The sequence below is a fragment of the Homalodisca vitripennis genome, chromosome 5, assembly GCF_021130785.1.
Source record: "Homalodisca vitripennis isolate AUS2020 chromosome 5, UT_GWSS_2.1, whole genome shotgun sequence".
Lineage (NCBI taxonomy): Eukaryota > Metazoa > Arthropoda > Insecta > Hemiptera > Cicadellidae > Homalodisca > Homalodisca vitripennis.
The window spans coordinates 31285482-31298704 of NC_060211.1; the positions used below are offsets into that span (position 1 = coordinate 31285482).

The 13223-nt window shown below is 36.1% G+C and overlaps 1 protein-coding gene and 1 pseudogene across 2 annotated transcripts in view; both read left to right on the forward strand.

The window, feature by feature from the left end:
• Positions 1-1534: 1534 nt before the first annotated feature.
• LOC124363405 lies at positions 1535-3975 on the forward strand (annotated as a pseudogene).
• A 3376-nt stretch (positions 3976-7351) lies between these two features.
• Positions 7352-13223, forward strand: part of LOC124361929 (gamma-tubulin complex component 5) — a 55196-nt gene continuing 49324 nt past the window's right edge. For both annotated transcript variants that reach the window (XM_046815994.1, XM_046815993.1), the window contains exon 1: positions 7352-7706. In XM_046815994.1, the coding sequence (XP_046671950.1) occupies positions 7623-7706 (84 nt within the window). In that variant the 5' untranslated portion in view covers positions 7352-7622. The remainder of the gene's footprint in view (positions 7707-13223) is intronic.

Consider the following 13223-nt stretch of genomic DNA (forward strand, 5'->3'; position numbering starts at 1 on the left):
ACCAATATTTTTTTATTTATTCAGTAAGTATGGGAATGAAACACAGTTTTATAGATAAACATATACTATATTACAAACCAATAAAATTAGAAAAATACAAAAGTAGACAAAGAGTGTTTATTTGGTGGCGGGCTGTCACAACTGGCATTCCGCGCGTCTCCCGCAAGCCACTGTTATCGCGTGGACTTTGAACCTTCTTATCGCTCGGCAACTTGTAGGACAGCCTTGTGGGGCTTGAAATATGTTTCTTGCTTTCTAATAACATCCTTATAACCGTAATAAAAATATAAAAAAGTTTGGGGTTGACCAAGTAATTGCTCAAAATTACCGAATCTTCAAATTCCGAATCGTCTGGATTTGCCATTCACACGAATAATGGTAAAAAACACTAAATAAATACTGGAAACTGCTGTATATAATACGAATAATTTACTTTAAAAAAGAATAGGACACAACAGAAAATTAGCGATAACCAAAATATATATGCGTGTACCGGACGCTTCCCACTAACTAACTGGCTAGATGCCTTGACGGGAGCTCCCGTCAATGACTTTGTGAAAGGCACGGGGCCACGCCCGCTAGACAGTGTTTGGCCAATTAGAAGCAACTGCCACTCCCATTGTAACAGAATTCCACCCCCCCCCCCCCCCACCCCCCCCCCCCCCCACCCCCCCCCCCCCCCACCCCCCCCCCCCCCCACCCCCCCCCCCCCCCACCCCCCCCCCCCCCCACAAAACAGAACAGGGCCTAAGACTGATTCTTGCGGCACTCCTTTTGCCTACAGGTAATGGTTTGGATGTTAATGTTTTGTATTGTTCCTTTGACATGATATCTTATCTCCACCACGCCTACGTTATTCCAAAAAGATTTAATACCTGTAAGCAGAGCCACTGATGCCCAGGCTTTGAAGTTTTTGTAGGATAAGGTCTAAAGAATCCCAGAAAATTACGCCTTGCTGAAATTACTCATTATGCCAGTTACAAACTTTCCTGCTTCCAATTAATTACAAATGAATTCTTCCAGCTCTCAGAAACTGCAGTTGTTTTTTTATGTTTATTTTATTTTAACGGTTATGCCAATATACATATGAGTATAACAAAAAAAACCAAAATACACTAAAGTTGGAAAATAGTAATGTAATTAAACAACAGTAGATGACCAGATAAAATGATCATAACAATGAAGACAAAAAAATAATTGGACATATAACACTAACAAGTAAATACATATACCAGTAATATAGAATCATTAATTACAGATACAGTTAATTTAAATGGATAAAGATAACAAGGCCAACAGACATGTAACATATAAGCCTTTCCAACAAACCCATGCTGACTATGTTTTAGCAAATCTTGTTGTTTGAGGTAGCCCATCAGTCTTTTTGGCAAAACATTATCTATTACTTTGGAAAAAGTCGAGATTAATAAAATTGGTCTATAGTTGCTAGACTATATTGACAGTTACTTATATGTTTAGTATATCTTTTTACTTTCAAACCGGATAACTTTGAAGGCTGGTGGAAAGAGTCCCGATGATAGTAATGTTAAGCCCCGTTTACACTGCCCGAGCATTCGTCGCAAACAGGAGTGACGAACGATCATTCGTTCGAGGCTCAGGCAGTGTAAACAGTTTCGGCGAGCCGAAGCAAGGTCGAATCGAATGCTCGTTCGTGCTCGAGCCTGATCCGCCCGATGTCGGTTTTCCGGCGAATCATCAAAGGGATGCTCGTTCGCCGCTCGCTGCTCAGTGTAAACACCTCGGGTTTTCTTCGAACAGCGTGCACCGAATTCTGTTCTTGGCCTACTGGCTGTCGAGTTCACACGTCTCCCCATTTCGAGTGTGGAATTCCTTCTTTAGTTTATTCTGTGTAGTAATTTTTCGTGAAAGCAGCATGGAGTGGGAGAATGAAAAGTGCCTCCTTTTAGTTTCTCTTTATGAGGGGCACCCAGAGCTGTGGCAGCCGAACCACAAGCTGTACTTCAACAAAATTTAAAAAAATGACGCTTGGGAAGCTATAGCGACGCAGTTGGAGACGACATACGACACCATCAAAAGCAAAATAACCTCCTTGTTGGCTTCCTTCAGGAGGGAGAAGAACAAGGAAGAAAACTTCAAAAGGGACTGGAAAAGGTAAGTCAGCCTTCTTCTAGCAAATTTATAGCTTTTTCCGGTGAAATTCATAATTTTTTCAACCAAATTCATAAATCTTTCAACCAATTTCATACACTTTGAATACACCAATTGACAATATTATTTTCAAGAAATCATAAATAATAATAAAAATAGAAAGGTGATCATCTCTTAATATATAAAAAGTTAAGTATCTTTATTATCGTTATTATAATATAGAAAGTAAAAGGTGGAATGGAAATAAGATGTTGTGATTTGCAGCCAGACGGTGCATTGTTCTCTGAATAGTACACCTATGTTTTCGGTTCAACGAATTGATAATTAAATGTACCTATTTTTTATCAGGTGCAGACGAGATCTACAGGAGCAAATGGTTTGCTTACGAAGCTTTTGGGTTTTTGAAGGATAAGAACAAGTGCAAGGAAACCATCAACTCATGTACTTCACAAAACGCTTCAAAGGAGAATGATTCACAGGTAAGCTCACGAATTACACTTTTTTACCTGCATGGCTTATTAGAGATTCATTTTTATGTACTTAAGCTTGAAATGCCTCCTAATAGATTCAGGTATAATATGCCTCCTAGGTAAGTACAATAAATAGGTAATGAATCAGAATCAGAAAATTTATTGTGGTAAACATTTTTCACAAATGCGACACAACGTCATGCTTAGGCTTAATGATTATTTGACTAATTACTAAGTCTATCTACCTGACTTATCAAACTAACAAACTCTTCAATATTGTAACAGCAGAAATCCAACAACAAACATTTAATTTTCAGGTACTTTGGGATTATACCGACCACACCCAGACATGAATCGTTATTTCACATTTCGTTTCTACTGATTACTAGATTAGCGTAGAACAATATTTCGTCAATATAAAACAGGAATTGTCTTATCGCAAACCCCTCCCCATCCTCAGACAGAGGTCAAAGTCGAGCGTCTAGTAGATAACGTGATTGCAGAGTCTCGCCGCCCGTTCAGCTGGTGCATCGCTTTGTTGTACTTCCGTGTTTTACCTCTACATTTCTCCAAACACAAAAATTCAACAAAAACAAACATTTACCAAACTAAACTCTTTATTAAAAAAAACACTAAAAACTTGTTTTTATTCTTGATCACATTCCGCCACCCAAAATGCGAGTGCCTCCGGCCATCAGCGCGGGCTTTGGCAGCACCTTCGGTGCTGCCAAAGCCCGCGCTGATGTCGACGAAAGAAAAACATCCCTCGAGATAGTACCTATCAGTAAAATATCAAATTCTAGAGGGGCTAATCAGAAATATAAATTGAATTGTAATGGAAAGGCAATTATGTACCGTGCAAATCACGTGATGCCGCGCGGTCTGCCGTAATCAGGATTCTCGAGAAAGATAAGATAACAGCGACAACAATAACGATCACAATACCTGGAAATGCTTGTAAGTTTGTAATTTTGTAATTGAAGAGTTTGTTTTTTCGTTCTATCATGTTTGTTTCTATAAATTTCTATTTTTGTGTTCTTCATACTAGTGTGGTCGGTATAATCCCAAAGTACCAATTTTCAATTTAAAAGGTCTTAAGCTAAGTTGTTGGATATGGTTTGGTAACAAATTATACAGTTTTTTGCCTATTTCTAAAAAGTTTGATTTAGTGGAATGATAGTTGTACTTATCTAATCTAAGCATATTACAGTTTCTTGTGAAATAACCATGTACAGAAACTATTAGTTGGCACAGAATTTAAATGAGTTATTACATACAACAAACATTCCAATATAAAAATAGAATAAACAGTTTAAAATCTTAAGCTGTCTAAAATATGGTTTACAGTGAGTTCTATTCCCCACCTGACATATAACTCTCACAGCCCTTTTTTGTAATACAAGTACCCTTTTTACATTCCCATCATTACCCCATACTAAAATTCCATAGGTTAAATGGCTATGTATGTGGGCATAATAAACAGCTATTAACACTTCTCTATTAACAATTGATCTTAACCTACACAACATAAAAATTCCTCTTGCCATCTTTTTACATAACATTTCAATATGAACATTCCATTTAATATTAGACTGTACATAAACACCAAGAAATTTAATATTATATATGTCAACATCATTTCTTAAACTAAACATAAGATTTTGGGTTTTACTCTGGTTTCAAACATAAAGAATTTGCTGCACACCAAGCCAGATAGAAAATAACCAGAACATTCTCTTAACAGTCTTCAAAGGAACGCTGCCCTTTGATTCCAAAGATCCATAAATAACCCTATTTCTTGTACTTGACTTCAAGACTTTACTATAACTATCCTTAGGGCTATCTTCAGTGTTGATAACTTGAGGTTTAGGCGCAATCAGAATGCTATCATGCGTAATTGTTTTGCCATGATACGGCTCCATTTGTCATGAAGTATGTTGCAAAGGCCTCGCGGATATCTTTAGCAGTAGAATTTGATCTCCTGGGTACTTTTTTCAAACCAAGAAGGGATGCCGGAGCCACCTCATTTCTCCAGGTACCAGGTATAACCTTTCCATTTTCCTCGGTATCCAAAGCACCCTCTGGGCAATATAGACGTGACGAACTTACACTTCTACGTAGAAAATTGTGGAGGTAAACGCAGGCCATTACAACCCACTTGGCGTTCTCAGTTTCCAAAAGCAAAGGTTTCCTTAGCACACGAAACACAGAAGCTAAAATGCCAAAAGCATTCTCTACCACCCTTCTGGCCCGGCTCAATCGGTAATTGTAAATTCTTTCTGGGGACCCTTGTGGATGATAACCAGAGTACGGTTTCATCAAACTGTCACTCAATGCAAAAGCATCGTCCCCCAAAATGACGTACGGGCTGGAGATACTCGAATTCGGCAGTGGAGATGGTGGGGGAAGTTTCAAGTTGCCCTTTTCAATATTGTCGTACAACTGAGAATTTTTGAAAACTCCACCATCTGAAAACCTGCCTTGACATCCAACGTCCACAAACATGAAGTTATAATCAGCGTCGACAAGCGCAAATAATACAAAACTGAAAAAGGACTTGTAGTTGAAGTATTCGCTCCCGCTTTTGGGCGGACATTGTATTGCTACATGCTTTCCGTCGATGGCTCCAACAGCATAGGGGAAGTCCCACTTCTCTTCAAATTTCTTGGATTCGCATAGCCACTGTTCTTCATTTTCGGGCATCTGAAATGAACAATATTTCTTATTACGTACACCCATAGCGTCAAAATTAAATTATATACCTACACACTATTAAATAACTACAATTAAATTTTTATAGCGGAACCAATAGTTTGTAATAAAACCCTCAAGTATTTTAGTTAATTTGCTAATTCATTTCTTCATTTTTAAGGTTGAGCTCATTCAGGAAGAGGACGACAATACAAGTGAATCTGCTTCCCAAATTACTCAAACCCTCCCTCATCAGCAATCTCAAGAGATACGATCGGCTTCCAGTCAAAACGGCACTGGGTTTTGCAAAGCCTACTCCAATGAAGCGCAAAAGAACGCCAGCCTCTCCACGGTCTCAAGTTGACGAGGTGGTCGGCATACTGCATAATGCTGTGAGGCGTGATGCTTGTGATGTGTATGGTGAGCATGTTGCGATGAAATTAAAATCTTACTCCAAGAGGACACAAGCGTTTGTCCAGCACCACGTCAACAACATTCTTTTCGAAGCCGACATGGGCCGCTATGACGAACTTCCTCATCAAAATCGCCGGTTTATCTCATCAGTTTCGCCGAATTATTCAGCCTCTCCGTCCCCTGCTACTACGTTTTCGTCAGCGAATTCTGGCCCACCTTCTCCGGCTATTTTACTACATCCACAACAGACTACACCAGAGTACAGTGGGGACTCTACTTCACCTCTGTCCTCTCTTCCTACATACCACCATCTAGAACCTCAACCCCCCACCACAGACCATTCACATCAATCAAGCAGTGATGATGCAGATCCGCTCGCCTCCGTATTTGCCTCGGATCCTGGAACTGGGGTACCCTCAGAAGCAGGAACATTCTTTTCCTCGTTCTGTTAAAATATTCACACGTTTGCACTTTATTCAATAGTTCCGTTCAACGTTTTTCATGTACTTATTCCAAATATATATATTTCCAAAAATAAAATTATATTATACATTTTTGTTCTTACCTTGACATACTCCTGTAGTGCTTCTACGATGGCCCGACAGACTTCAGGAACAAGTAAAGAAATTGTAGGCTTTGAAACCCTGAAGAGATACATGAGGCTACCGTACGAGTCACCACTTGCTACAAATCGAAGAGTTATCGCCAACCGGACTGATGCAGGAACGCACTCTCGGAAGTTGGTGTCGGTTTTGGCAATTTTCCCTTCTATTCTTCCCAATATGATGGCGAAATCGTCTAACGACATTCGGCTGAAGTTTTCGAAGAGCCCTCCGTGGTCTTCTTTCAAATCTCTCAGCAAAATAGTGTGGTTCCTCTTTTTCAAAAATGAAGACTCCCACACGCGTCGCCTTTTCCTTCCTCGCGTTTCCTCCTGTAACAGGATGAGGACGGCCGCAGCGGAAACCGCAAGTTTTGACAGTCCGGGTTGCCATCATCAATATTCACTGCAAACGCTCACGAGAAACTGATCGACACAAATGCTCGAGCAGTGTAAACAGAGGGCTCGTTTGCGTTCGTGCTCGTTGAAAACCGGCGAGCTACGATCACGAATGCTCGATGCTCGATGCTCGGGGATGTTTGGGCAGTGTAAATGGGGCTTTAGGTGTTCATTGCTATAACTTTCCGTCTCTCTCGCTCGAAGCACAGGAAGGGCTGGCTTTTATTGTTTTTCTCATTTCTCAATCACTACGGATTGCAAATGAACTCTTCATTCCAAAAATGTACTAGGCACAAGTTTTGTATTGTTCTATCTATCAGGCGTTATAAATAAAATATTAAATCAAATAAAATCGAAACTGAATTATGAGCATAGTTTGACAACGATCACAATGAAGTTAAAATTAACATACGGTATTATTTATTATTTTATACAATTACTACTCATAAACCTCCCCCTTGGATACGCTTATAATGACAATCCCATTATTATTGACAATGCCAATTTAAAAAAGAAAAGAAAAATACAGTGTCATTGCCGGATTGCCCCATATGATTTTGATGTCCATACTGTACGACATACTCTCATTGTCATGTTGTATGCCTACCTCCAACCTGCTTTTTTTCAGCCGTCAACATTTCAGGCTGTTGTTTACTATTTTAAGTGAGTGCTGTAATGAAAGAAATAGTAACTGTCAAGATAAGTCTTCTTTATTGCTTTCCTAAATAAAAAAACCAACAGCAAAATAATGAAATGTTATTATTAAAATGAATTATAAACAAGATAATGCAGTCCAGTTTAAACAGTGAAAGTCAATAAAAAGCACGCATTAAAATTGTGTACCATTAGAGAACGTGGTAGTTGAATTTTAATTTTAAAATATGATTTAGTTTTTGAGTTTTTGATAATTATAACTCATGGCTCTTTTGGCTTATAATAGAAAGAAACAGTTCCTTGCACCAGACGTAGAGGGGTTGATAAAACACCTCACTGGTTTTGAGGTTAGTTTAAAATAATTGTCAATTTTTGTTGAATATATAATAACAACATAAATTAGCTGTAGTGGAAACTTCAGAGTATTTCACCCTTTGACTGGTAGGAGTTCTCACAGTAGGGTAATTCCATGTCAGTTCAACCAGGCCATCTCACCCACCATCTCAGATTTTGATGAAACTTGGCTTGTTTGTTCTACCCATGAAGATAAGTCACCATGCCAAATTTTAACACTCTACCTCTTACCGTTCCCTTTTTATAGCCTTTCAAAGTTTTGCATTTCCGCAAATTCTAACCTATGGATATCGCAAAATGAAGGACGCTTACGTTTCGAAAATAATTTGTAACTTTTTTATTTATCATTAAATCTCCATGAAAATTTATAGGCTTATTCTTAAAACAATGAAGATTCTAGAAAAAAATACCTTAAACCTCTAAGTTAACCTACTAGGGCTGAAAAAAATATTTTGTTTGCATCTTTGTATTTTTTTTAAACGAAGACATAGTTTAGCGTTAAATTAAATATCGTCGAAAGGGTATGTGATAATCACAAAAACTTTTTTTTCTAAATAATCCTTACTAAATGGGCTATCAAATGATGAAAAAATATTAATGGGGTTTTGACACCTTTGTTGTGTTTCATTACATTAAATAATAGGTTTCCAATTTATTTTTTCCGTCCAATTATACTGAGCAATAAGGATTTCCAGGGATTATAATGATCTCTAGGCTTGCATTATTATTCAGGATATCTGAAGGTATATTTTATTATTCAATTCATAACATCATATTTTAACCTGAATCATCTTGTTCAAAGAACTTAATTTCAAACAAACTCAAAAATTAAAAATAAACAATAGGTGTTAACTTACCTATATAAACTATTTAATATTTCCAACATCTTAATTACATTCCAAATTTTACAGGAAAATATTTAATGGAGTTTTGAAAATTTCTCTTCAATTGAGCTGACACATTTTTCTGGAAACCTATAGGTTCTTCCGATCGAAATGTAAGGAGGATCAACAATTGCAAGTACATGAGGTATCGGCACGGGGCAAATGTCCTCTAGCATTGGCCAATGAAATGATGGTGATGGCCCTGCAGGATGCATAAATTTAACAGTCACATCACCTTCTTCTTTATTCACTTCAGTTATGTGATTCTAAAGTACTATGAATCATATTTACAAGCCACGTAGCATGATGGATTCAAATTTTCTTCTGTCACAAATGATGTTGATTTATTCCTCAAGTTAAACGTCAGGGCAGGTTTCTCATCGGAACTGATCCTCCTTGCTTCCAAGTTCCCTGAACTGTCTATCAGATTAAAGTTATGGAAGCTTCTGGTTCCATGGACTGTTTGTACGTCCTCAAAGCGTTCTAAGTCAGAACGTGTTTTAAGCATATCATCTATTGAAATAAAACAAAAATTAACTTTTGTAATGTTTGATTTACAAACTCATACAAATGTGGTGGAGACAGAATCTAATTACCAAGAGGTCTCTGAAGACTTTCCTTTCTTGCCAACCTTTTCACGGTGCCTCCAATTCCATCGCATTATGTCTTCCCATGGCTAGTTGCAAAAAACAACCACTGTGCCTTGATCTTAAAATATTGTTCATGCAAGCAGAAGTTGATAAAATTAAATTTATTTTTATATTGGTCTGCACAGCCATCACTGAAGTAGTGAATCTCTGTTACATGTGAATAATTTTCTTTAATGTACTCTGACACAATTTCTTGAATTTTGTAGACCATAGAAACATCAAGTTTCATGTCATCGGATATTATACAGAGACAACACTAATCTTTCATTTTCAACACTGCTTAGGTTAACTATAATAGGGTGTACAGTGCAGGAATCAGATGTCCAGTAGTATCCCTGGGCTTCATCCTGGATCGTGAACGAGTAATTTTCACTGAAGTCCAATGACACTACAGGTTTTGAAAAACTTTGATTGCGACTTAGCAATGAAGGAGTGGGGAACAAGTTTTTCCAATTTAGATGTTAGGTTTTAAATATAGACTTCAATGTTTGCTGTTTGAGTAATCACTTGAGATCTGTCGGTTGAAACCCACTGATTAAATTCAATTGATTCGTCTTCGTCATAGTCTTCAAATTTTGTAAGTAAAAAACTTGTTAGATTTTCCTTTTGTGGGCATAGGCTACAGTGCCTTAACATACATTCTCTACTTTGGTTTTCACATACACCAACATTTTTGTCAGGTCTTTGTAGTTTTCTTCAAAGTGTGCTGCATGAATTAGTGCTGTGTTTCTGATGAATAGTGCGAATAGATATTACGTTTTTTAAAAACAATAAAAAACTCAATTAAATGTGTTATTATCAAATTTTGTACTGTTTTAAAGTTAAACCTTGGTTTAATAGAATGTCTGCTATTTATCAAATTCCAGTAAAAAAAAAAAAAAAAAAATACTTCTAGGACATGGTAAAATCTGTAAAACCGAAATGTTACAACTTATATTTAACATAACAGAAAACACAACAAAGGTGTCAAAACCCCATTAATATTTTTTCATCATTTGATAGCCCATTTAGTAAGGATTATTTAGAAAAAAAAGTTTTTGTGATTATCACATACCCTTTCGACGATATTTAATTTAACGCTAAACTAAGTCTTCGTTTAAAAAAAATACAAAGATGCAAACAAAATATTTTTATCAGCCCTAGTAGGTTAACTTAGAGGTTAAAGGTATTTTTTTCTAGAATCTTCATTGTTTTAAGAATAAGCCTATAAATTTTCATGGAGATTTAATGGTAAATAAAAAAGTTACAAATTATTTTCGAAACGTAAGCGTCCTTCATTTTGCGATATCCATAGGTTAGAATTTGCGGAAATGCAAAACTTTGAAAGGCTATAAAAAGGGAACGGTAAGAGGTAGAGTATTAAAATTTGGCATGGTGACTTATCTTCATGGGTAGAACAAACAAGCCAAGTTTCATCAAAATCTGGGATGGTGGGTGAGAAAGTGATTTTTCTTTGGTTGAATTGATGTGGAATGACCCAGTAGTCATATGCCACAATATGAGTTTTAGTTTGTTATTTTGGGTTTGCTAACTTTTGTAAGGAAATAGTTGCTTACTAGTGACACAGAATATAAATATACAATTTCTCATTATTTCCTCTACAGCCTAAGTACTCAGTCAAGGCACTAGATTATCTATTTTCATTTCAATTAAGTATTTGGTAATTGTTAACATTTTAGCCACTTCACAATATTTTTTTGGTTTTTTTAAGCTTTTTTTTGCAAAAGACAAATTCTTAAAAATTTAATAAAAAAAATTATATTTTGAAAATATTTTTAATCGGGTAGGGTATGATAAGCAGACCCGGTTTGTTATATCGAAGAATGTAGTCATCGGTACCTAATATTCGCATCTCAAATATTAGACTATCAATCGATATAAAAGTATCTATAGTCGTTAATAACAATCATATGTTTTAAATTAAAATATGAATTTAATATTTACAGTGATCAAACAAATTATTATAACAAAAATTAGGAAAACTGAAGATGACCATATTTGCTCCTCTCACAGTTACAGTTGTTTCATTCCCACAAATTTCACATAATGTGTTTTTCAGTACGAGTTCAACATGTTGGCCGTTACAACGCTGTTGGCCAGGTTTGGCATCAACTTTTCATGCACCCATTTCTAAAAGTTATTAAAATTCATGTTATCATGATATTCAGCCGTTTGTAATTTGAGCTTGTAAATTAAAATACCATCCTTTACAAACCCCTCTTCTCCGTCATGAACAATGACAATCCTATCCCCCTTCACTACAGGGACCGCTACTCCACCTCCTCTGGATTGTTCCAAAAATTTCCAGGTACATGATTTGTATTTATGTAAGTTTCATCAATATGAACAATACATTTCCTTCATCTCAGTACTCTTTAATTTGTCTGAGGTATTTAATATGCCAAGCAACAATTTCAGACCTCTCAATCAATATTTTACTGTTAAATTGACATTTTTTCCAATAAAACTCAAGATTGTGTAAGGTTTTTTCTTAAAAATTTATTTTTTGCATTTTAAAATTTCACCCTCCTCTAATTTTTTATGTGTATGTTTACCATTGTTGGAAACACTCTATACATTTAGTGAGTTTTTCTGTGTATACAAGTTCATGTGAAGTCGTCAATTTCCATCCTTTTTGCTCTTTCTCCTTTATTTCCCATAAGAATTGAAAAGGAGAGCTCACCCCGAGTTTCAAGTGCCTGTTTTCCTTGTCTTATGATCTGTTTGATGAGCATTGTACCAATTCCAGTGGCCTTGTTGGTTTTATCAGCCAGGTTATACTTTGTCATTTTCAACCCGCATTTCTTTTAAATATACTTTCTACACTATTTCCTCAGCCTTTTTACTCAGAGGGCTTCCAAAAGTACTACTGAAGTTTTTTGGTGTTGCCATAGTTTGTCGAATTAAAGCCAAATCAACTACACATGTAACGTAATAATTTCTGTTAAAAGAATATATAAATAAATAAATACCACAATATGATAAAAACACTAAAAATTGTTGGAATTGACACTGTATTTTTAAGACAGAAAACATATAATGCTGACACAAGAACTTGTACTACAGAAATATAATAACTTTATTCAAACTGTGTACTGAACAAAGAGTTACATAACGTCTGGTTTACTAACCCAGTAATAATAACAACAACTTGTAAAAGAAGTAGATCAAGTGGTGAAAGGGGGGGGGGAGTGACAGTAGGAGAGTGTGGTGGGGCTCCTGCTCATCTCTCTCCTCTTTGTGCAATACATCTTCTCTCAGGTCGCTTAGAACGTGACTCATCTACAATGTTCACTAAATATTACATACTCATCTAACCATATTAAACCCGTCTAAAACAACGGACCAACAGTGTACTCTCAGCTAGAGGCCACCATATTTCTGCACAAAGAAAAACATTGTAAAATTCCATATCGAACTCAAAGCTACAAAATATAAGAATGACAAAACAATAAAAAAGCTTGATAGATCAAACACACTACACATATTGAAGATTCTTGGAGCATTGAAAATATTTTAATTTGATACCACTAGTGAATTACAACACATATTCCAATAATTAATTTAATTTTGCTATGCCTTTCAGAATCAAGGATTCTATTGTCAGACTTCTCAAGCAACTTTGTGAAGTTGCCTGATGATGGAATCCTTGGTTCTGAAAGGCTTCTTAATATTAAATTAATTATTGGATTATGTGTTGTAATTCACTAGTGGTATTAAACTACACATATTGTTCATAGGTAAACAGCTTACTATCACACAAACAACATAATTCGAATACAAAATGACTAATGGCAACAACATCACATTCTCGAGATATCTTGAGTACAGACAGACAGAAATAATATTATTGCAGTATTTAAACTAAGTTTTTATAAAATATCAATTCTAGTCAGTTTAGAAGTTGTAGTAGTGGGTGAATGTTACATTTATCCAAACTTTAACTTTTTTTTTTAATAGGCTGTATTAAAAGTGT